Here is a 21,313-nt window from a genome sequence, read left to right as displayed (position 1 = left end):
GCTGCCCGCAGATGCACTCTACAGGCTGATTTCCACCGTGCATTTTCCGTGACCGTTGGATGGCATTCTCGACCGGTGTGGACCTCGAGGGTGTGGCAGCGCTGCATCGTGTACTGCAAGCGGATCATGCAATTTCGCATGTAGTGCTGCGCAGTGAAACACCTGCTCTCAAGGCGTCAAAATGCCATTTCACCACCGGTGCCTCTTTCCGCTCCTGGCTCCTGCCTGGCGGAGCCGGCAAAAGCTCGGGAAGTAGCTGGGCGGCGGGGCTCAAAATCGCGCGCTGCAGCGTCACCGCCCGTGCTTGCAGCAGCTCGCGACAAGAGACACGCGCACCCACGGTACGCAAAGCTCAACACCACCACCCACCATGTCTGAGCGCGGCAACTTCCGGGGCGGCCGGGGCGGCAGAGGCGGCGATCGTGGAGGACGCGGGGGCTCGCGCGGCGGACACGCTGGCCAGCAGGAGCGGCCCAAGAAGGAAAACATTCTTGACCTGGGAAAGCTCATGGACAAGGAGATCAGCGTCAAGTTCAACGGCGGCCGCGAGGGTATGTGTTCTCCGACGGGCCCTGCGAGCTTCGTCAGCTTGGGAGAGGCGTTGCTGACGATCAATGGCCAGTGACGGGTACGTTGAAGGGCTACGATCAGCTCATGAATCTGGTGTTGGACGACGTGAAGGAGGTCATGCGCGGTATGCTCAAACCGCTTGCCCCGAGAACGTCCAATCCCAGACGCTAACCATACCGCTGTCCGCAGATGACGAAGGCAATGAAACCACCCGCTCCCTCGGCCTTACTGTTGCGCGCGGCACTCTGCTTGTCCTCATCTCGCCACTTGACGGCAGCGAAGAAATTGCCAACCCGTTCGCCCCACCGGAGGACGAGTGAGCGTTCCGGGTTGCTGCAGACACGAACGAGTACTTGGCCCGGTTACTCAGACGAGCCAGCTGACACGGCTTGGCGAGGACAAGCCCAAGGCCGCGTCAGATGTTGCGAATACAGATACCACGCACTTGGCTTAGGGGATATAAGATCACGAGGACGTCTCGGCATGGATAGAGACGAGAATCTGCGCCAAGTCGCTAGAAATGAAGTCACAAGAGAGAGTCGTGCTCCATATAAGCCATGATTTTCTTTGGTATGCCTTGGAGATTCGCCGGTGAACTTACCCTGGTTTAAGCGTCCGCTACCAGTTCGTTATTTTCCAACGGCCATGAGCTAACAGTAGAAAATTATTTTTGAGTGAACACAGCAAGCGGTTATATTGAATATTGTGAGAGAGAACCCGGTCTTACTATTTCCTTATCGTCTAGAAAGAAAATCAGGAAATATCAGTTAAGGGCCAGCAGCCCGGTCTTATCTTCTCCTGCGGCGAAAAGTCACATCTGTGCGGTTTAAATCTGACTAAATTTGGGAGTCACAACACCCTGGGACTGTAGAGAGGGCTCTGACGTCAGCTCTAATTGGACAGAGATTCATGTCAATCGAGGATATTCGGAACCGGGTTGCGATTAAGCGTTAGGTTTGAATATGACGAGGCAGATATTAGCTCTGCTTTTCTTTCTTTTTTTGTTCAATGCCAACTTTGGCAATGCAAGCCTTCATGAATCCCATTGATCTTGAATGCTCGCGATGTTATGGTTCGGGGGCGGGAGGCCTGAATATTACATCGGGGCTCACACGGCTCTGACTGGAAGCACCGCCTTGGGCTCGCGTACAATACAGCCGGTTATGCAAAGCAATGTACTCGTACTCAAGGCATCTCTGCAGACGTGTGGCGTGACGGAAGGAGCGGCAACGACTTGTGCTGTGCCGCGCCCGATATTTTACCGCTCGCGAACGGCGTGCCGGGGTCAAAGGGCTTCAAACTTTTGCTTCAACGTTACACCTACGTCCGCTCGAGCAGATGGGGTCCTAGGCGTTTTCGAAGGCGCATCAATTGATCTGCCTGACGCCGTGTCTGTGACGGGGGCACAATTCTGAGCCCTATGTACAGAGCACTGCTCACTGGACCAGCGAAGCGCTGGGGAGCGCTCACTTCCCACTACCCAAAATTCCCCGGAGGACATGAGTCAGTGCGCTGGTTATCCAAGATATCGAAGAAGTCGAAGAAGACGAGCGAGTTGCTCCACCATAGGCGATTGGCGGCGGAAGAAGGTCTACATTCGACACCTTCAGCAGATTCGGCTGAAGAAGCAGACTCACGATGGGCGAAAACTCCAAGCTCTAATAAGCACCAGAGAGTGTTTCTCGCTTTCAGGCCTTTCTACTTCCAAGACCGGCCAGGACCTACGAGCAGAAAGGAGCTGGGGAAATTGATTAAAAAGCATTTGTCTCTGTTCAAGCATCTCAAGGACGAGTACGATATAGAGGATCTGTGGGAGGTTGTTAACCGGTTCCGCTATAAGAATGTGTTTTCGAATGTCGAAGAAGCCGCGAAAAGATTTCCCGACTTGAACCACCCTCTCCCGGATCCGCCGCCTGTCGAAGATCTCGATTCTAAAAGTTCCGAAAAGGTCACGACCAATGTACGCGATGAAGTCGCCGAAGACGTCGAAAGCGCTGAAGACGCCGAAGGTGCTGAAGACGTGGTCTCCGAGCACGACTCGGATGGTTAGTTTGCTTCCACTTGTATCCTTTCAGGCTTTTTGTCGACTAACCTCCCGAGCTAGATAGGGTGAACAAAGCGGAGGACGAAAAGCTGGGCATGAAAGGTCATTTGATCAACTATCCAGCCCAGCACGCCATCTTGAACAATGTCCAGGCCATCCTTGAGCATGTGTGCTTCGACTTTCTCCAGAAATTTGACCCCGGCTTCATCACAAAGAGGCGGTGGGAGTGCGCCGAGATGGCTGAAGTCAATGTAGCAGCTGGACACATGCTGGACAACTTTGGCGTCCTGAAACTCCGTGCCGGGTTGGACACGTCGAGCAAAGAGTGGGGCAAGCTGATGGACATGTGCTACTTTTTGCGAAACCATGCGGTTCACCGTGACAGGATATCGGTCGAGATCATCGCGGCGTGGGTACAACAGAGCGTACATCTTGCCGACATACTTGGAGACCACGACCGCGCCGATCAACTGGATGCCGTGTACACGGAAATCAACATGCGGATACAGTTTGCGCGTTATCGGAAACTGCTGCTGCGACAAAAAGCGCAACAAGAGATGGAGGTTATCAATAGGAAGCGAGCGTTGCTGGACGCCGAGGAGAAAGAACTCTTGGAACGGACACGCATCTCGATCTTGACCAACAGCGAAAATTCTGGCGATCTCTTGCGAAGCTCACTGCAGCCCATCTTTGCCGGGGATTACATAGTGTCCAAGCGCAGGCAAAAGGTCATGGAACTCAAGGAGGAATTGAAGAGGCAACGGATGGAGCATCTCAAAGAGAAGGAGAAGCTCAAGGAGCAGAAGAAGTTCCAGGAGCAGGAGAATCTCAAGGAGCAGGAAAAGCTCAAGGAGCAGGAAAAGCTCAAGGAGCAGGAAAAGCTCAGGGAGCAGGAAAAGCTCAAGGAGCAGGAGCAGCTTCAGGCGCAGGAGCAGCGTCAAGAGCAGGAAGAACCCCAGGAGCAGGCGGAACCTCGGGAGCAAGAGTACCAAAAGAAGCCGACGGACCGCGAGATTACGGCCAAAGGCAAGAAGCGTGCTGCTATATCTCAACCCAAGAAGGCTCGAGCACCAGCTGGAACTCCCCAAGGGAATGTGGATCAAGTCCTTTTCCCGGGTGCAGGAAGCGAACGAGTTCCACTCGCGGAGCCGTACGGCCATAGCGCCGATTCAGAACTCACAGCAGTTGTGCTGCGAACTGGGACCTTTGCTTTAATGCCGGTCCATGATGGCAGCACATCACCACTGCAGGTAAATCGGAAAACTGTTGCTGCAGAAAAGCCAGTGGCTGAAGCTGACTTTGTATCAATTGAGGGCGCAGAACCAGCTGTCCAAGCTGACTTACGTCGTATCCGGTCGACTGAAAGTGCAGAAACCGCCATCCAAGCCGACTTTATACCAACGGAAACCGCAAAAGCTACTAATCAGATGGACGTCAGGTCCGCCAAAAGCGCAGAAACCGCTACCCAAGCCGACTCCGCTCCAACCAGAACCGCAAAAGCCGTTGATCAGACGGACGTCAAATCTACCGAAAGTGCGGAAACCGCTATCGAGGCCGACTCTGCTCCAACTAGAACCGCAAAGGCTGCGGATCAGAAGGCACCTGTTCTCACCAAAAGCGCGGGAACCGCTATCCAAGCCGACTCTACCCCAACCAGAACGGCAACAGCTGGTGATCAGAAAGCACCTGGCCTCACCGAAAGCGCGGACACCGCTATCCAAGTCGACTCGGTACCTAGCGAAAGCACATCAAGCAGGGAGGCAGAGAAGACGCGGGTCCTGAAACGCATTGCAACTGGGGTCCAGTTCTTTGACCAGTCCGCGTTCAAGTCAACGGCGGGGAGCAGCAATGTGAAGGAGTAGTTGTACATTAGTATCAGATAGATGGGGTCCTTCCTACAGGTTGAATTTCCGTGGTGGCTCAGCGACGATCCCCCATTTGGCGAGCCTTGCGAGAGCAGGACTTGTCTCTCAGGGAATGGTTTACGACGTCGTCGATGCTGGCCAATCACGGACGTGCAGAGGATGATGATCTCGAGGTTCCGAGGCTGCGATTGGCCAAGCACGCGGCTGACAACGTTGGCTGCTTATGCTGTGGCACAAACAAACCCCGCACCATCCTTACAACGGCATGGCCACCAACCCTACTTATGAGCTACCTGGAACCTCACTTCAATGCATTTCGCAAAACTCATCTCTCCGTTAGACTTTCAAGTGGGCTCTTGATCAAATCTGCGCCATGGTCGCAATACAAATCATCCCTCTCTTGCTGGTAAAGCGACGTCGCACTAGTCACCAAGACTGCAGGCGCTGACACGTTGGTAGCTGGCCTGGGCCGCCGGACGGGTGATCTACAACCTCTTCTTCCACCCACTACGCGGCTACCCCGGACCCTTACTATGCCGCGCAACGCCGCTGCCTCGCATGCGGGCGCGCTTGGCAGGACGAAGCCCTATTCAATCCCTCGAGCTGCACAAGCGCTACGGCAAAGTCGTGCGCGTGAGTCCGAATGAGCTAAGCTACTCGGACGGAGATGCCTGGAAAGGTCTGGACGCCGCCACCACATATGCACCACCGTTGCCAAGATTGGGCGAAGCTAACTTTGAACAGACATCTACGGCTACGGCAACAAAGGCTCGTTGATGCGGGACTTCCGCACGACGCCGCGGGGCCGCGACATCGAGCCGTCGCTGATCAGCACCGAGGACAACGACGAGCACCGCCACCTGCGCAGCATCCTCAGCCCGGCCTTCTCGCAGCGCGCGCTGAAGGAGCAGGAGCCGCTGCTGCTCAAGTACATCGGCCTGATGGCCGACAAGATCCGCGAGCGCGCCGCGGCCGCCAACAACGCGGACGGCGGTGCCGTCGACATCACGCAGTTCTTCAACTTCGCCACCTTCGACATCATGTCCGACCTGGCCTTCGGCAACCCGATGGGGCTGCTGGAGAAGTCCGAGTACACGGACTGGGTGCGCAACACGTTCGCGGGCATCAAGCTCTTCTCCTTCCGCGCCTCCGTCTCGTACTACGTGCCCGTCGTCGACGTCCTCATGCCGCTGCTGCTCCCGCGCTCGCTGCAGGCCAAGCGCAAGGCGCACATGAAGTACGCCGCCGACCAGGTGCACGCGCGCCTCGCCCGCGGCGGCGCCATCGAGGGCCGCCCGGACATCTGGACCCAGGTGCTGCGCGCCTACGAGGGCCAGCACGAGCGCGTCAAGCTCACCATGGGCCAGATGGAGAGCAACGCCTCGCTCTTCATGGTCGCCGGCACCGAGACCACGGCCACCCTCCTCTCCGGCGCCGTCTACCTGCTCGCCACCCACCCGCCCGCTTACGCGCGCCTGGCGAAGGAGATACGCACGACTTTCCGCAGTAAAGAGGAGATGACGCTCGAGGCGCTGCAGTCCCGCTTGCCCTTCCTCGTCGCCGTCGTCGACGAGGCTCTCCGCGTCTACCCGCCCGTGCCCGACGGCCAGATCCGCCGCGTGCCCAAGCAGGGCGCGGAGATCGCGGGCCGCTATGTCCCGCCCGACGCGACGGTTTTCGTCACGCAGTGGGCGGCGTTTCATTCGAAGGAGAACTTCGAGGCGCCGGATGACTTCTGCCCCGAGCGGTGGCTGCCTGAGCGCGAGGGCGGCGAGAAGAGGTTCGCCAGGGACGACAAGAAGGTTTTCCAGCCGTTCAGCGTGGGGCCGAGGAATTGCTTGGGGATGAAGTGAGTGTTGCCTGTTCTGTTTTCTTGCCGCTTGTGTGAATATGCGATGACTGACTGCTGGATTTGCTATAGCTTGGCGTATCATGAAATTCGCCTCATGCTGTCGTACCTCATTTGGCACTTCGACTTTGAGCTCTGCAAGGAGAGCGAGCGCTGGATAGAGCAGAAGGCGTATACGCTGTGGGCGAAGCCGCCGTTGATGATCAAGGTCACCCCGCTGCCTGGACGCTGGAAGGACTAGTGGATCAATATGCCGGACGCCATGAAGAACGCTAGGAGTGTAGGAGTGTGTGTTCGTTGGGATATTTGGAATCTCCACTTCTTTTATTTTTATTTTTTTTTTACTTGAACTGTTGAAGACTAAGAATGTAAAGAAAGCAGAATCTCCACTCCCGTCATCAATGGCGAAGTGTTGAGGACTTACTATAGTAATGATAAATGACACTGTACGGGCATGAGAGCGTAAAGTACAGACAGGAGGGTCTTCTGAACTTGAGTCCTGTCGTTCGACAAATTTGCACGCTTAAAGATGAAGAATAGTTCCGCACGCTCCAGCCGAAATGCCCATTCATGCTTGTACAACTTGAACCCCCTCAACTTAGACCAAAGACTTCTTTCTTACTCGCAGATTGAACTCACAAAATTTTTCATGCATTATTAACGCCTACCCAATCCCCCCTCTTTTTTCTCTACTTCCTCCCCTTCTTTCCAGCAGCAGCCGCCGCACCCCCCTTCTTCGCCCCCGTCGCCTTCTTCTTCGGCTTCTTCGCCGCCTCCAACGCGCCCTTACCCGCGCGCTCCGCCTTCCCCTTCTTCCACCCCATACCAGGTCCCTCCTTACGCTCAGCGCTGGCATCCAACCTCTTCTTCTCCTTATTACTCAACTTCTTCTTCTTCCCCTTCACCGCGCCCGCGGCCTCGCCGTTCAGCTCCGCGCGGCCGGCCTGCTTGGCAGCCAGCTTCTGCTGCTCCGACTCGAACCAGGTGCGCCTGGGGCGGGCGAGGATCTCGTCCTGGTGGCGGACGATGTTCTCGCCCTTGCGGATCTCCATGTCGGCCTGGGCGAGGGCGCGCTCCTCTTTTTCTTCCTTGAGGATGGCGTCGATGTCGGCGTCGGCGTCGCGCAGCTTCGCGTCCCACGCGTCGATGGCGTCGGTGGGCACCTGTCGCGACACGATCTTCGGCGGCGCCGCCTTGTCCTGCGCCGCTTGTGCGCGGGCGGCTTTCACGACGGCTTTGACGACCTTGCGGTCCGGCTCGGAGGCGATGGTGCAGGCGCGACCGGTCGCGCCGCCACGGGCTGTGCGGCCGACACGGTGGAGGTAGATTTCGTGGGATTGCGGGGCGCCGTAGTTGATGACGGTGCTGACACCCTTGATGTCGAGACCACGGGAGGCGAGGTCGGTGGCGAGGAGGTGCGAGGCTGCGTGGCTGCGGAAGGACTCGACGGCGGAGATACGCTGGATTCGTTGTTAGCTGGATGGTTACTGAAGGTTGGTTTTACATGCGGCTTACCTGTTCCTGGCTCATGCTGCCGTGGAGTTCGGCGGCTTTGATGTTGTGGAGACCGAAGAGGATGCGTACGCGATGCGCTTCCTTCTTTTGGCGGAAGAAGATGATGACGCGGTCCGTGTAGACCTCTTTGCAGAGGTACATCAGGACTGCTAGCTTCTTCTCCTCCTTGCCTGGTCGCAGGCGGACGAACTCCTGCACCAGGCCGGAGACGGTGGCCTTCTTGGCGTCGACCATCAGGCGGACGGGCTTGTTCAGGCCGACGCGGATGAGCTTGTCGACGGAGTCAGTCATGGTGGCGGAGAACAGCATGGTCTGCCTGGACTTGGGGATGGTGGTGAGAATCTCGTTCAACTCGTCGGCGAAACCGTCTTCGAGCATGCGGTCAGCTTCATCGAGAACCAGGATTTCGAGAGTGTCCACAGCGAAGCTGGCGGAGTTGCGCATGTGGTCGATGAAACGACCAGGAGTGGCAATGACGACGTCTGGCCGTTGCTTGAGGATGTTCTCCTGTTCTCTGAGACTGAAACCACCGACAATCTGGGCGAAGGTGATATCTGTGAAGGCTGCGAGCTTCTTGGCGACGTTGAAACACTGCACAGCCAGTTCACGGGTGGGCATCAGAATGGCCACACGGGTAGTGGGGACCTTCTTGGGCCTGTAGAGAAGACGTTCCAGGATGGGAATGATGAAAGCACCGGTTTTACCGGAACCAGTAACGGCACCACCGACGACATCCTTACCAAGCAGAGCAACAGGGATTGTCTTTGACTGGATAGGAGTCGGCTCGGTGAAGCCAACGGCAGCGAGACCCTTGAGGATTGGGCGCGACAGAGACATGTGCTGGAAAGAGCCCTTTCCTTTGGCAGCCGAAGGTTTGGAGCCGTCCAAGTCTTCTTCCGGGGCGAAGAAGGCTTTCCTGCGTTCTGCCTCCACGGGATCCTCCTCTTCGTCGTCGTCTGAAGAATCAGACTGAAGGTCATCAGGGTGCGCCACGGGCTTAGCGACCTCCTCATCCTCGTCCTCGTCTTCCTCTTCCGCCTCCTCTTCGTCATCCTCGGATTCGTCTTCGTCCTCAGCTTCCTCGTCGCCAGACTCTTCTGCGTCCTGAGCGCCCATACCAAAACCATCCTCTGCCAGAGTCTCATCCTCATCAAGCCCGGTGAATTCCTCGTCCGCGTCCAATTGTGCGTCAGAGTCATCGTCAGAGTCCTCGGCCTCGTCCTTCTTCTTCTTCTGCTTCTTCTCAGTCTCCTCCTGCTTTTGGCGCCTGCGCGCAATGATCTCGTCGATGTCGACAGCCTTCTTGTCACCGCCCTTCTTCTTGGCATCAGACTCCAGACCCCAGCCGTCAAAGTCGTCTACCACGCCAATGTCGACATCGCCGGCCTGGAACTCGAAATCGGAGGCCATTGCGCCGTCGTCCTCACCGGCAGCCGCCCAGTTCTCCTCATCGTCTTCCTCGGGCTCGGGCGACGGGCTCGGGGCCTTTTTCTGCTTCTTGCTCTTCTTGTTCTTCTTCTTGGAGGCGCTCAGGTCTGCGTCGGCGGCGGCGGAGTCGCGCTTGCGCTTCTTGGCGTTCGTGGAGGGAAGCTCGGGGTCGGGCTCGCCGTCGAGGTCGGGGATGTTGTCCTCATTGTCGGAAATGGTCAGGACGAAGTCGTCGTCGAGGTCGCGGGGAGCCATTTTTGCGGGCGCGGGACTTTGGTGTTTTGCGCAGCGGTCCAAAAAAGTTTCGGGAGAGCTCAGATTCTGCCGCCGGGGTGGGCTCACCGCCGGAGTGCATGGACATCCGGGCCACAGCAGCAGCTAGACTTGAGCAGCGGGGAATCATGGCGCGTGGGCGGCCGATTCGCTGTCGAGCTCCCGCCGCCGCAGAGCACACAAGAGGCACGGCGCCAGCGATAAGCGTTTAGTTACTCGGCTGGGGGAGCGGAGTTTTCACCCCTCTCCATCTTCAACCTCCATCAATACCATCGACACTAGCAGCATGAATTCAGAATCCGATCTGCGCCACTCGATCTCACTGCGGCCGCATCCGTTTCCGACCCAGGCCAGCCAGGCCGCTCGAGCCGATCGGACGGAATCTCCTAGGCCGGAATTCATCGCGTTGACGCCCGTCGACCACCCGAGTACACCCGAGCCCACCAACCACAACAAGAACGGCACCAGTACCGCATTCGAGCCTGTGACGCCTCCCGAGCGCCAGAGCCAGGATCCGCTGTCGCATAGGAACGCCTCGCGCTTCACTAACGAAACCGCCGACGTCGAGCGCCAGCCCACCCTGCCCTCCTACGACCGCGCCAACGATCCCTTCAACCTCGCCGATAAGATCAAGCCCGCCCATGAGCTCGAGCAGATCCGTGCCAATACCTCCCGCAAGCGCGATGGCTGTGGTCCGCTCGTCACCAACAAGAAGGCCTACCGCGCCCGCAAGATTGAGGCCTTCTACGAGAACCAGAACGAGAACATCGAGCGCCTGCTGAAGCCCGTGTCCGAGCATGTCCGCCAGGCCAAAGAGGAAGAAGGCGCCGACAACCTGCAGTTCAAGATTGCCGTTTGGGGATCATTCGCCGCCAACATCTGCCTTGTCTGCCTGCAGTTGTATGGCGCCATCTCGTCGGGCTCGCTGTCGCTGTTCACCACCATGGCCGATGCCATCTTCGATCCCATGTCTAACGTCACCCTCATCCTAGCTAACCGTGCCGTCAAGCGCGTCAATCCCCTCCGTTTCCCTTCGGGCAAAGCCCGCATCGAAACCGCCGGCAACATCTTCTTCTGCTTCCTCATGACCTCCGTCTCTCTGATCATCATCGTCATGGCCTGCCGCGAGCTGGCCGAGGGCCACAGCGAGGACACGCGCAGCTTCCACCTGCCGTCCGTCATCGCCGTGGCGGCGGCCTTCGGCACCAAGTTCGTGCTGTTCCTGTACTGCTGGGCGCTGCGCAACAAGTACAGCCAGGTGCGCATCCTGTGGGAGGACCACCGCAACGACCTGTTCATCAACGGCTTCGGCGTGCTGACGTCGGTCGGCGGCTCCAAGCTGCGCTGGTTCATCGACCCTGCCGGCGCCATCGTCATCTCGTGCCTCATTACGTTCTTGTGGATGCGCACCGCCTACTCCGAGTTCCAGCTGCTCATCGGCGTCTCGGCCGACACGAGCATGCTGCAGCTCATCACCTACGTCTCCATGACCCACTCGCCAGCCATCACCGGCATCGACACCGTCCGCGCCTGGCACTCCGGCCCCCGCCTCATCGTCGAGGTCGACATCGTCATGAACCCCGACGACACCCTCCGCAACACCCACGATGTCGCTGAGGCCTTGCAGACGAAGCTCGAGAGCTTGCCTGACGTCGAGCGCTGCTATGTTCACGTCGACTACGAGACCTCGCACGCGCCTGAGCATTTCTGGAAGAAGGAGCTCTAAGTGCTTTTTTTCGCGTGAGAATTACGTGATTCTGAGTGACTTTGCTTTTGGTGATTGGCCACTGGTTTCGTCCATCCGGAGATCTGTTGAACGTGGCAAAGCAGCCACGAAGCGGTGTTTGCTGTATGCGATCGGTGACGTGTTGGCGTGTATGCGATGAAGAAAGAGGAAGACAGCAAAAATATCCCCTTGCGAAGTCACGCAATTATCCATCCTGAAACGGATGCTTCTTTTCTGTTTTCTCAACGGCCGCGGTATTCACTAACCGGAGTGGTTGTGGAGCTGTCTTTTTCTGTGTTTATCTTTTATGCAAGAGCTTGTCCTTAACGGCGGTGGCTGTCGTCCGTTCTTTGACTGTATTCTGCTTTCTTTTCGTTCGAAAGAGCGTGATATCCTTGATCGTCCCGTAAACCGGATTATAGAGATTCAAATCAATTGATTCGACTTGGATCAAACGTATACATCAAGCCTCCATCTGTCTCTCCAGAGCTCCCTTAGCATATTCTGATTTCAGCAGTTCGCGTTGATGGTAAAACAGAAACGACTCTTTAGACCTAATACAGCGCTGGCTGTTTTTGACTGTCCATAGACTAGTAGATCACGATATCCTGATAGCTCGGGGCAGTTCCCTTCTCCGATAGGTCTTGCAGCTCGTTGATCCAAGACTCTACCATCGTCATATAGCTATCCTTCACAGTATAAGACGTCCAATGACCGATCCTTTCATATCCACTCTGTCCTCCGCATGTCGACCGCAAGAGTATTCCGAAGATAATCTCGATGGATTTGTCATAGTACAATGGTATGCAAAAGGTTTTTCCGCAAGTCTCCTGTTCAGTGAACTTTTCATCAAGAGTCCCGTAAGCACGCATCATCCACGACTGGAGGGAAAATAGGCTTCCGGGTATAGTTTTCTTTTGTGACAGGTCGACTGGCTCAAGGACGGTGCGTAGGCGTAGGCAACCTCCAATGACTTCACCGGTAGAATCATCAGTCGGATGCTGCAAATTGACCTCTAAAACCTCAGATAGAGGGCTAATGATTTCAGACACCGGCCATATCTCGATCGGCTGCAATGTTGACGCCCAGCTCCAAGTTGGTGCCAATAATGGGCGTGGTCTCCGAAGGCTATGGAAGAACTCGTCTGAGGAGTAGTCAACCCTCCAGCAAAGCTGAACGAAGAATCTGCTCTTCCACAGGCCCGCAAGATACTCATCGCCTACTGCTTCCCGCATCTTTTTGGCCAGACCGGAGATTGCAACAAGCCGATCTGTCGCCTTTGTGAGTTTCATTCTAGAGTAGGCTTGGAGAATTTCGTTCCATGCGCCGTATATCTTCTGTATTTCACGATGACGCGTGATCAAGGCATACTCACGGCCAGATTTGGACATTGACGGCTGATTGGTTGCAAGTTCTTCCAGTTTCTTGGAAAAGTCTTGGTAGAAATGCCGTTCGTCTCCGACGTGAAGATTTTCGGGAAGGTAAGGGTTGGTGAGCAGACATCTGCACTCCCAAAAAACGCCTGCTTTGGTGAAGCTAAGTTGTCTAACCGGCAGTATGCGTTCTTGCATGACCCAGGCTCTCTGCTCCAATACTTCTTCATAGACGTAGGTGGACCACATATATTCTCTCAAGAAAATGTGCGGCACAAACGTTGTGGATCTGGGCCCATGATCTGAGTCCTCAATCCAAAAGACATCTGCTTCGAATGGCTGAGCAAATTTGGTGTTCCAATCGAAGAAGCATCCAACAGATGAATCCTTGGATGCAGAAGCGGCAATGTTGCACCAGGAATGGCTGTAGACTTGGTGCATTGCCTGAGACTCTTTCCTCCAGTCTTCTTCTGAGTCCTGTTCGATGCACAAGGAGTCGATCCACACGTATCTAAGCTCTATCCTCCTGGTGATTCGTACCGCGTCGGCAAAAGTTCGTGGAAGAGAGTCGACCAGATATCCGCTGCTCAATTGGTCCCGTGTCTCTTTTTTGAGTTGGACTGGTACTTGCCCGCCCCAGCAATGTGAAAGTGTTGCATATTTGCAAAGAGAAGAAAGGTCCTTCGTGGAGATTAGGCATACTCGATCTTCTTTGACGTCTGAGTTCTGGCTAGGCAATACATCAATGACCCCGGATGGCATCCACAAAGCTTCATTGCTGCTCGAATTGCAGCTCGAATGATTGGATGAACAGTCCGACAGCCATCTTGATATAGTTTGCCACGTCTTTTCGTTATCAGTCCGCTGTGTTGTTGTTTCGATCGGGTTACCCGCCAAGCTCGGATATTCCTGAAGTTCTATGTGAAATTAGCTTCATCCAATTTGAACGTAAGGTTATGCTGTATATTTGGCAAATCAAGATTTCTTGTAGATGCGGGATTTCAAATCGTGCTGGGTAAGATATACTCACCAGATGTTTCACGAACAATGAATCGCAAACACGAACGCTCGGAAAAGGAGCTTAGTTGAAGTCCAGTCCTAGCATTTCCAAAAACCTTAAGTCTCCAACATTCATTTTCACGTAGTTCATCAATTACACAAAATATTTTCGCGTCATTCAACTCTGCATCTTCCTTCAACCGTGGCGGCAGTTCTTCTTGCCTATCTTTCAGTAAAGCACTCATCATTTGGCTGCAAAGAATGCATCCGGAGGCGGCGGATTCAATCAGCGCCGTCCAAGTCGTATAGTGGTCGAAATAGGATGCCACCTTTTCCTTGGCGAATAACTTTTGACACATGATGCAAAAGAATGACGCGTTCCTCGGTGTGGATCGCGGTGGATCAGTTTCGGCTTCGGCCGGTGGTTCCATCGCTGTTGCTCTCACTGTTCGCTCAGCGAAAGACAGCCCGCATTGGCCAATGAGTCAAGTAAGTTGAGTGAGATTGCTGAATACTCGGACGCTTCGGTGGTCTCGATCATCGGAAGTGCACGAGAGGAAAGTAGCGGGAAGAGACGGATCGAGGTAGGCTATCAGATCACATTCTTGAAGGTGAGGCTACAGTGTGTCGGATGTCATGTGTGTCAGCAAAAGGCGGGGCTACATCCCCGCATAACGAGAGCCTGTCAGCTTCGATGAAGGTGATATAATTCAACCGGAAGCAAGGCTTGTACAACAGTAAGCCAAAAAAGAAAATTGCAGAACGTACGGACGGTTGTACCAAAAGTCCCGGCCGCCGGTCGCTGCCAAATACCGCACCCGGGCGGACGAGACTTTTCGTACAAATTGACCGGCTCGCAGCTCAAGTACGGACGGGAAGCCCTTATTTCTCGTGTCTTCTCGCCTCGAATTCTCTTCATATTGCTTTTCGGAAACAGTTGAGTGCCTACGAAACACCGATCTTAGATTAGATGATACGCCATGGCTTGGTGGAACCACGCTTGTCGGCACTACGTCGGCAAGAAAATTTTGCACTATATAATGCATAATGTTCGCGTCCAAATGATATCCCAAGCAAGATTGGGCAACCAATAATCTCGTCCGGCTGGCGCGTAAGCAATCACTTCTCGTTGTCGCACTAGTACAATGAAAACTAACAATGTTATAGAATGGTAGCGCGCCAGACTTCTACTTATCTTCTGAAGATCGTGGCATCTGGAGGCTGCGGGTTCGAGTCCCGCGTCGGATGACAACATATTTTTTTTGCTTTTTTCGGGACTGAGGGGTCCTCGATCTCTTTTATAATGCAGGTTCAAGTAGATCCCGCGTGGGGCAACAGTCGTATCCTTTTTGCTTTTCTCATACCCTGCACGGTCAGCGTAGAGTTTGTTAAATTTTAGTTGGCTTTGTACTTTCTACGTCGAGAGACTAACGAAGACGTCATTAGCCCGTGTACTGGCGTCTTAGTATACGCTAGCCAGGGGATACACTCTTCTTCTCTGTTTTCCCCCACGAGCCATTAATGTCCACCTTTCTTACCACCTTTCTCTGCGTTCTCTCCTATAACTCGCCTTCCTCCCGTGTGGGCACTTGTACTCTAGGGTTCGTAACAACACGACATCAACCCTTCCACACGCAGCAGTTATTAAGACTCGTTAATTCTCACATTTAGCACATGTCAATCGAGAGGCATCAAACGAATTAAGTATTTCAACTTCAAGGGTATAAACAGATCTCCTCGCTCTATTAGAAACCTCCAACATGTACATAAGGGTAATCTAAACACGTGTTCTAGCCGTAAAATACAGGTACAAATTCAAACTGGTCGTAGCCGCTCAGAACAAACTCTAACACAACAAGAAAGACAGAAGACCGAAAACACCTCCAAGCGTGGCCATACCCACCTTGAATGCTGCAGCAGAAGAGTTGTCGTTCGCAGCAGCAGACGGCGTAGCGGAGCCCGACGCGCTCGCAGCAGTGCCGGTCGACGAAGCGCTCGACGAAGTGCCCGAGGCAGTGCTAGAAGCAGTGCTGCTGCTGCTGCTGCTGCTTCCCGACGCCGACGCGGAGCTGAAAGTCGACGAGGTGCTCGGCTTCGCGCTCTGCGCATCCGAGTCGTCCGAGTCGTCGCCAGCCACGCACTTGAACGTCTTGCCGTTGTCGGTAGCCATGTCCTTGAACTGCTTAGAGAAAGCATCGCAGTCGAAGTCGCTGGCGCCCTTCATGTAGATGTCGCCGCCGACGGACGTCAGCAGCGGCAGGTCGACGGTCTTGAAGTCGCCCGACAGGTACAGCGAGGAGAAGACCAGCTGCAGCTTGGGCAGCGACAGCTCGGTCAGGCCGGTGTTGCTGATGGTCAGCGCGCCGCGGTCCATGATGCGCGTGAACTCCGGAGCCGACAGCTCCGTCAGCTTGGGCAGGTCCTCGAGGATGAGGCCGTCGCTGACCTCGCGGAACTCGGCGAGGTCGAGCTTCGACAGGTCGCCGCCGTAGATGTGGAGCGCGCCGCGGGGCAGGGATTCGAGGGCGGCGAGGTCGATGGAGGAGGCGTTGGCGATCTCGATGTCGACGGCTTCCTTGAGGTGCGGGAAGGAGATTTCGGCCTTGGCGCTGTTGGCGCCGATGGTGATGTTGCTGGCGTGCGTGCCCTCGAAGGTGATGTCCTCGAGGTCGCTGTTGGAGGACACGTTGATGTTCTCTAGCACGGCGTCGTCGGCGCCGCCCTCCAGCGATGTGAGCTTCGTGTTGGCGACGACGAAGGAGCTCTTCTCGATTTCCAGGTCGATCTCGTCAGAGGTTCCGGTGGCGACGGCGACGGTTCCCGAGTAGGTCTTGCAAGCGCTGGCCAGGGATGTTGCGTCGGCCTTGCTGCTGACGGTGGTAGTTCCGGTACAGCTGTCTGTTGTGGCAGTCAGTATCAATGGGTGGTCGAAAAGAGGAACTCCTGAAACTTACCAGCAGCGGAAGCGAGGCCGAGGCAGACACTCGACACGATTGCCGCACGGAACCAATTTTGAGCCGCCATTGTGTGAAGTATTAACGGATTGCAAACAGTAAACAACGAACGGTTGTGCAAGGAAAGCGATGGTGAGGTTTAATATCTCTGGTGTGATGAGGCGCGACTTATCCGTAACTTTATAATGAACGATACGGACGTCTCCACTATAGATTGTTAAGCGATCCTTCTTTTACGGGTCCACCGGGTCCGCAGGATTCGCCGCCAAGGATAAGCATCACACGCCTAAAAATAGGTCACGAATACGAACGAATCAGAACACGCTATCTGGGCAAACTAATGTTGGAATGGTGGCACAGCTCAGGGGGTATGAGCCTCAGAGCTTCTACCTTCTTTTGTGTGCCAAAACACCAAAGTTTCTCGCACGTCAGCTCCTTCACTTATCACAGAGCGTGAGCAGTTGCCAAGAGCGTAATTTATGCTAAAAATCGGGCAGAAATCTCTACGCGCGGATCAACTGGCGCGTGCGACACTAACATTTTGCCAAGATAGCACAGTAAGCTTCATACGCATGTTGAATAGAGTATTTAAGAAGCCTTATTTCATTACAGATATGCATTTCTTTACGACTCCAAATTCTACCGCAGAAAGACTGCCAAACATCGGTGTAGTTGGTACACCATGCGTTACAGCGGGCGGAGCCGCTAAGTAGCAATACGAGTGCAGCTGGGGCGACTGGCGGCGCCTGTTCGGCCTTTCTTCGATTGACGGAGACTGAGACTGAGGTACGAAGAATGATGTAACGGTAGGCTCGTTCCACTGAGGAACGAATGGGGGTGTTTTACTTACAGTAGGGAAGCCGGCTCCAACCGGTCGGATCAAAGCCACTGGATCAACAACCGCGCTGGATCACCGTCACCCATGTGGGCCCTTGGTACCTGACATCGGCTGTAATCCGGGCGGTCTGTTCCCGAGAAAACGACTACCTATGGTTGCACGTGGCAGATGCGCTGTCAAAATATTTTTATATAGCACTTTCTTTTCCAATCCGGCAGTTTTTGCGGGTTTGACGGCTTCACCGCGCTTTCCATTCTCGAACTACGCCCCAGTTTCATCCCGCTGACGCTTCTTACGCCAAATCTTCAGGATGGATAGAATACTTGGCGGCCCCCAACGATCCTCAGCCACCTCCAACGGTGTCATCCCCTTTATCGCGTCTCGAGCGTCCAAGTCAGCACCTTTCTTCAAAAGATAATGAGCGACTCTGGAGTGGCCTCTCGCCACCGCAGTATGCAACGGCGTCCCAGGACCTCGTTCCCAGTAGAAATCCTTCTCCGGCACGCCCGGCTCGTCGACATTCGCGCCCGCCTCTTCCACGAGAAACCTCGCTTTCTCGATATCGTTGCACGACGCGGCATAATGCAATGCCTTCGCACGGTTCACATCCGCACCGTAGGCGATGAGCAGCTTCACGATGGGCATGGAGCCGTCGGGCCCGTGGGTCATGGCATAGACTAAGACATGCCGCTGCCAGCCAGCATCGACGGCGTTCGGATCGGCGCCGCGCTCGAGGAGCCAGGCGATGAAGGCTTCGGTGCAGTTGGGGCTGCGTAGAGCGCGGTGGATGACGCCGCCGATGCGGTCGTTGGCGATGAGGTCGGGGTCGTTGGCGAGGTTGATGTCGAGGCCGAGGTCCAGGACGGCTTGGATGCAGGGCTGGGAGAGAGCGCTGGCGGCGGCTAGGAGGAGTGTGCCGCGGGGTAAGGGAGTGGTGGCGTTGTGGAGGAGCCAGTGGAGTAGGGTGGAGTTGCCGTTCTCTGCTGCCTTGTAGGCCATCTGCATTTCAGTTGGCGGGTCGGGGCATGTTTGTGTGAGCGAGAGGACTGCTTCGGGCGGCTGATCGGCGCAGGCCTGAAGAACTTCGTTTCGGGTTGCCATTGGCTGGAAGGAAAGGAGAGGGAGTGGTGGTACGGGAGAAGCGTGAGCGACGGGACTGATATGTATAGACGGTAGTACATGTACATGTCACCTTGGATATTTTCGTCATCACTCCGCTCCACGTGGTCCGCCTACCGCCGGATGCAGAAGGAATCATCTTTTTGCGAAACTTACGAGAGTCTGTACTGCGCCGCTTTGAAGCCCAGCAACGTTGATGTTTACTGTGCCGCATTTCTATTCCTGCCTGGAGGAAGGGCGGGGCTTTGGCACTGATCAGGGTAGTGATCTGCCACCCGTGCTTGAAGCAACACCGCTCGGCTGGATTAACCAAAAAAGGCACCATGAGAATAGAATCAACTCCAAAGGTAACAGCACAAACAAAACGCCCTGTGCTGCCTTACATTTGATGCCTGAAGCATCCGACCGCCCATGCCCGAAGCAACACCACATAATAAGACCTCAAAAACACCAGAGTATACCCCAGATCCAATGTTGAAACTATTAGCAGGACTAACAGCCATAACATCGGGTGTGAAGATATTGAATCAAAGAGCAGTTTACCTCAGTGCAGCGCCCGGCTGGCCTGTGCAAGTGTCATTGAATGTGAAGTGATGCTAGGGAGCAGGCCGACGGCAGAATCAAACAACCAACAGCATTCACAAGCAAACAAACCGCGACTTCACTCATCTTTACCACAAGACGAAATTAGACACCCCAGTCACCGTGAAAGCCTTCAGGTTGCCCTCAAAAGATCAAGTTTTTACATGAGTATTTACTTTTCCACCGAGACCAAAACATATACAGATAACAAATATATACACAACACCCCGCACACACCGCCTAGCAGATGTTCTGCGCAGCATTACCGGACAGGTTCCAGCTAATGTTCTCGCCGCACGGCGACTCGCGAACAGTGTTGTCGTTCACAGTCGCAGTGATGGAGATGTCGCGGTTGTTCTCAAACTCGTCACGCGCCGCCAGACGGACCTCACCACCACCCTCAACGGTACCGCCCAGGATCGACACACCATAGCAGTTCTCGATCAGGATAGCGTTGTTGCCGTTGTCCGCCAAATCAATCTCCGTGATCTCCGCACCACCGGACTCCGAGACGCAGAACACACCGCGGCCACCACCGCGCGACACGACGCGGTCGATGAAGACGTTCTTCTCGTAGCTGCCGCTCGACAGGCGGCCGTTCCGGTTCGCAAAGCGCAGCGTCGCGTAGCCCGTGCTGCCGCCGACGCTGTCGCCGTCGACCAGCCCCACCTGCGCATTCGTCGTCGCCTGCAGCAACAGCCCGCACTCGCCGCAGGAGCGCGCAATGACGCTGTCGATCGTCAGCCCGTCGATGTTCCACGTCTCGACGGCGTGGCTGCCGGCGCCGGTCACGCGGATCGTGCCCATCTTGACGTTCTTGTTGGCGGCGGCGTCGCGGTCGAAGCGGATGCCGATGCCGCCGCTGAGGTTCATCGTGATTTCTCCCAAGACGAGGTTGGTGGTCCCCGAGAAGCGCAGCCCGAAGTACGGCGCGCCGGTCATGCTGAGGTACGGGATCTGCACGTCGGTGGTGCCGGTGGACTCGATGGCGCCTTTGCCCGCGTTGTTGGCGACGTCGATGGTGCCGCAGCCTTCGAAGATTTTGCCCGAGTCCAAAGTGATGGTGCTGGCGCCGATCGAGCCGGATGCGATGACCGCGATGCGTGCGCCGCTGCTGACTGAGTCGATGGCCGTTTGGATGGCGGTGAGGTACGAGGAGCCCGAGTACACTTGGCTGCCGCCGGCTGTGGCGACGAAGGAGCTGCCGGAGCCCGTGACGCTGGCGTCGGGGGTGCCGGAGCCGCATTGGGCCTGGGCCAGGGAGGCGAGTCCGAGGACTGCCGGGAGGATGGAGAGCCGGGTCATTGTGGAGGTGCCTTTTTGTTTTAGGAGTATGGTTTGCTGGATCGTGGTCCGGAGAAGTGGGAGGCGGCTTGTTTATAAACTTCGAAAGGGGTGGACATAAAACTCCGCCGCATGATGCGGAGGCTGTTCTCCGCCGGATGTTGAGCACCTCTGCCGTTCGTGCAGGGTTATTGACCCACCAATTGAAGTAGAAACAAACTATTAACCATGAGGCGACAAGAAAATGACAAGAAACATGACACACAGAGCCGCCTTGGCGCTCAAGCGCCTTTCGGAGGTGGTGTTAAGTATGCCGGGGGTGTTGTAGCCGAAGACCGGCATGTTTGTTTCGAGTCGACTGCCGAAAACAGCAGACGTCAGCAGTCTCGACCTATGACATGGTCTGCCTAAACGCATTGATCCCTACTATTCTGCTCGCTTGTGTTCGGCTACAGTGCTCTCCTGTAGATCTTATATTGATCGACAAATAGTTGAAGATGGAAGGTGAGTTAATGCGTTCGTCTGAAAGGGAATGCGCTGCGTAACAATAATGGCGTACCTTTCATCTGGTGGCGTGTTTGCACCTGTGCATCTCTTGACTGTTTCGTCCATGAAACGCCAACCTCTTGGTCACCGGCCCGCCTTCATCTCGCTGGAAGTTGTTCCGACGATTTGATCTAAAACAGGGACTGCGGGGTAACACTTCTAACACGAGACCTCTTGGCCGGGTCTTGGCCATGCCCCTAAAACACGTCCACGAATGAAAATGAAACAGAGCCCACCGGACTCCAAAGAGAGCGTCGGAAGATGGTGTGCTCACTAAATCCGGAAGCTACCGACACGATCTTCGTCTGTTTCGAGCATAACTTCGTCTTTCTCGGCCCAATTCACTGC

At 55.4% G+C, this 21,313-nt stretch overlaps 8 protein-coding genes across 8 annotated transcripts; 4 read left to right on the top strand and 4 right to left on the bottom strand.

The window, feature by feature from the left end:
* Positions 1–370: 370 nt before the first annotated feature.
* Positions 371–890, top strand: LTHEOB_5222 (Small nuclear ribonucleoprotein; the record flags this gene model as incomplete). Its single annotated transcript, XM_035514344.1, has 3 exons — positions 371–551; positions 623–694; positions 760–890. The coding sequence occupies 3 exons, from the start codon at positions 371–373 to the stop codon at positions 888–890; spliced, it is 384 nt and encodes a 127-aa protein (XP_035374090.1).
* Positions 891–2,069: 1,179 nt separating this feature from the next.
* On the top strand, positions 2,070–4,476 carry LTHEOB_5221 (Ubiquinol-cytochrome-c reductase cytochrome c1; the record flags this gene model as incomplete). Its single annotated transcript, XM_035514343.1, has 4 exons — positions 2,070–2,077; positions 2,263–2,615; positions 2,675–3,864; positions 4,042–4,476. 4 exons carry the CDS (start codon positions 2,070–2,072, stop codon positions 4,474–4,476), a joined length of 1,986 nt encoding a protein of 661 aa, XP_035374089.1.
* Positions 4,477–4,852: 376 nt separating this feature from the next.
* Positions 4,853–6,569, top strand: LTHEOB_5220 (PAS domain-containing protein; the record flags this gene model as incomplete). Its single annotated transcript, XM_035514342.1, has 4 exons — positions 4,853–4,885; positions 4,939–5,158; positions 5,224–6,328; positions 6,401–6,569. 4 exons carry the CDS (start codon positions 4,853–4,855, stop codon positions 6,567–6,569), a joined length of 1,527 nt encoding a protein of 508 aa, XP_035374088.1.
* A 448-nt stretch (positions 6,570–7,017) lies between these two features.
* On the bottom strand, positions 7,018–9,526 carry LTHEOB_5219 (ATP-dependent RNA helicase drs1; the record flags this gene model as incomplete). The annotated part of the gene is made up of 2 exons (XM_035514340.1): positions 7,018–7,788; positions 7,844–9,526. 2 exons carry the CDS (start codon positions 9,524–9,526, stop codon positions 7,018–7,020), a joined length of 2,454 nt encoding a protein of 817 aa, XP_035374087.1.
* A 304-nt stretch (positions 9,527–9,830) lies between these two features.
* On the top strand, positions 9,831–11,270 carry LTHEOB_5218 (Cation diffusion facilitator 1 protein; the record flags this gene model as incomplete). The annotated part of the gene is made up of 1 exon (XM_035514339.1): positions 9,831–11,270. The coding sequence occupies one exon, from the start codon at positions 9,831–9,833 to the stop codon at positions 11,268–11,270; it is 1,440 nt and encodes a 479-aa protein (XP_035374086.1).
* A 4,218-nt stretch (positions 11,271–15,488) lies between these two features.
* On the bottom strand, positions 15,489–16,666 carry LTHEOB_5217 (Gpi-anchored cell wall organization protein ecm33; the record flags this gene model as incomplete). Its single annotated transcript, XM_035514338.1, has 2 exons — positions 15,489–16,540; positions 16,597–16,666. 2 exons carry the CDS (start codon positions 16,664–16,666, stop codon positions 15,489–15,491), a joined length of 1,122 nt encoding a protein of 373 aa, XP_035374085.1.
* Positions 16,667–17,695: 1,029 nt separating this feature from the next.
* On the bottom strand, positions 17,696–18,535 carry LTHEOB_5216 (Ankyrin repeat protein; the record flags this gene model as incomplete). Its single annotated transcript, XM_035514337.1, has 1 exon — positions 17,696–18,535. The coding sequence occupies one exon, from the start codon at positions 18,533–18,535 to the stop codon at positions 17,696–17,698; it is 840 nt and encodes a 279-aa protein (XP_035374084.1).
* An 840-nt stretch (positions 18,536–19,375) lies between these two features.
* On the bottom strand, positions 19,376–20,440 carry LTHEOB_5215 (Parallel beta-helix repeat protein; the record flags this gene model as incomplete). Its single annotated transcript, XM_035514336.1, has 1 exon — positions 19,376–20,440. The coding sequence occupies one exon, from the start codon at positions 20,438–20,440 to the stop codon at positions 19,376–19,378; it is 1,065 nt and encodes a 354-aa protein (XP_035374083.1).
* Between the last annotated feature and the right edge of the window lie 873 nt (positions 20,441–21,313).

The sequence above is a fragment of the Lasiodiplodia theobromae genome, assembly GCF_012971845.1.
Source record: "Lasiodiplodia theobromae strain AM2As chromosome Unknown scaffold_14, whole genome shotgun sequence".
Lineage (NCBI taxonomy): Eukaryota > Fungi > Ascomycota > Dothideomycetes > Botryosphaeriales > Botryosphaeriaceae > Lasiodiplodia > Lasiodiplodia theobromae.
This window is presented reverse-complemented; position numbering and strand designations above follow the sequence as displayed.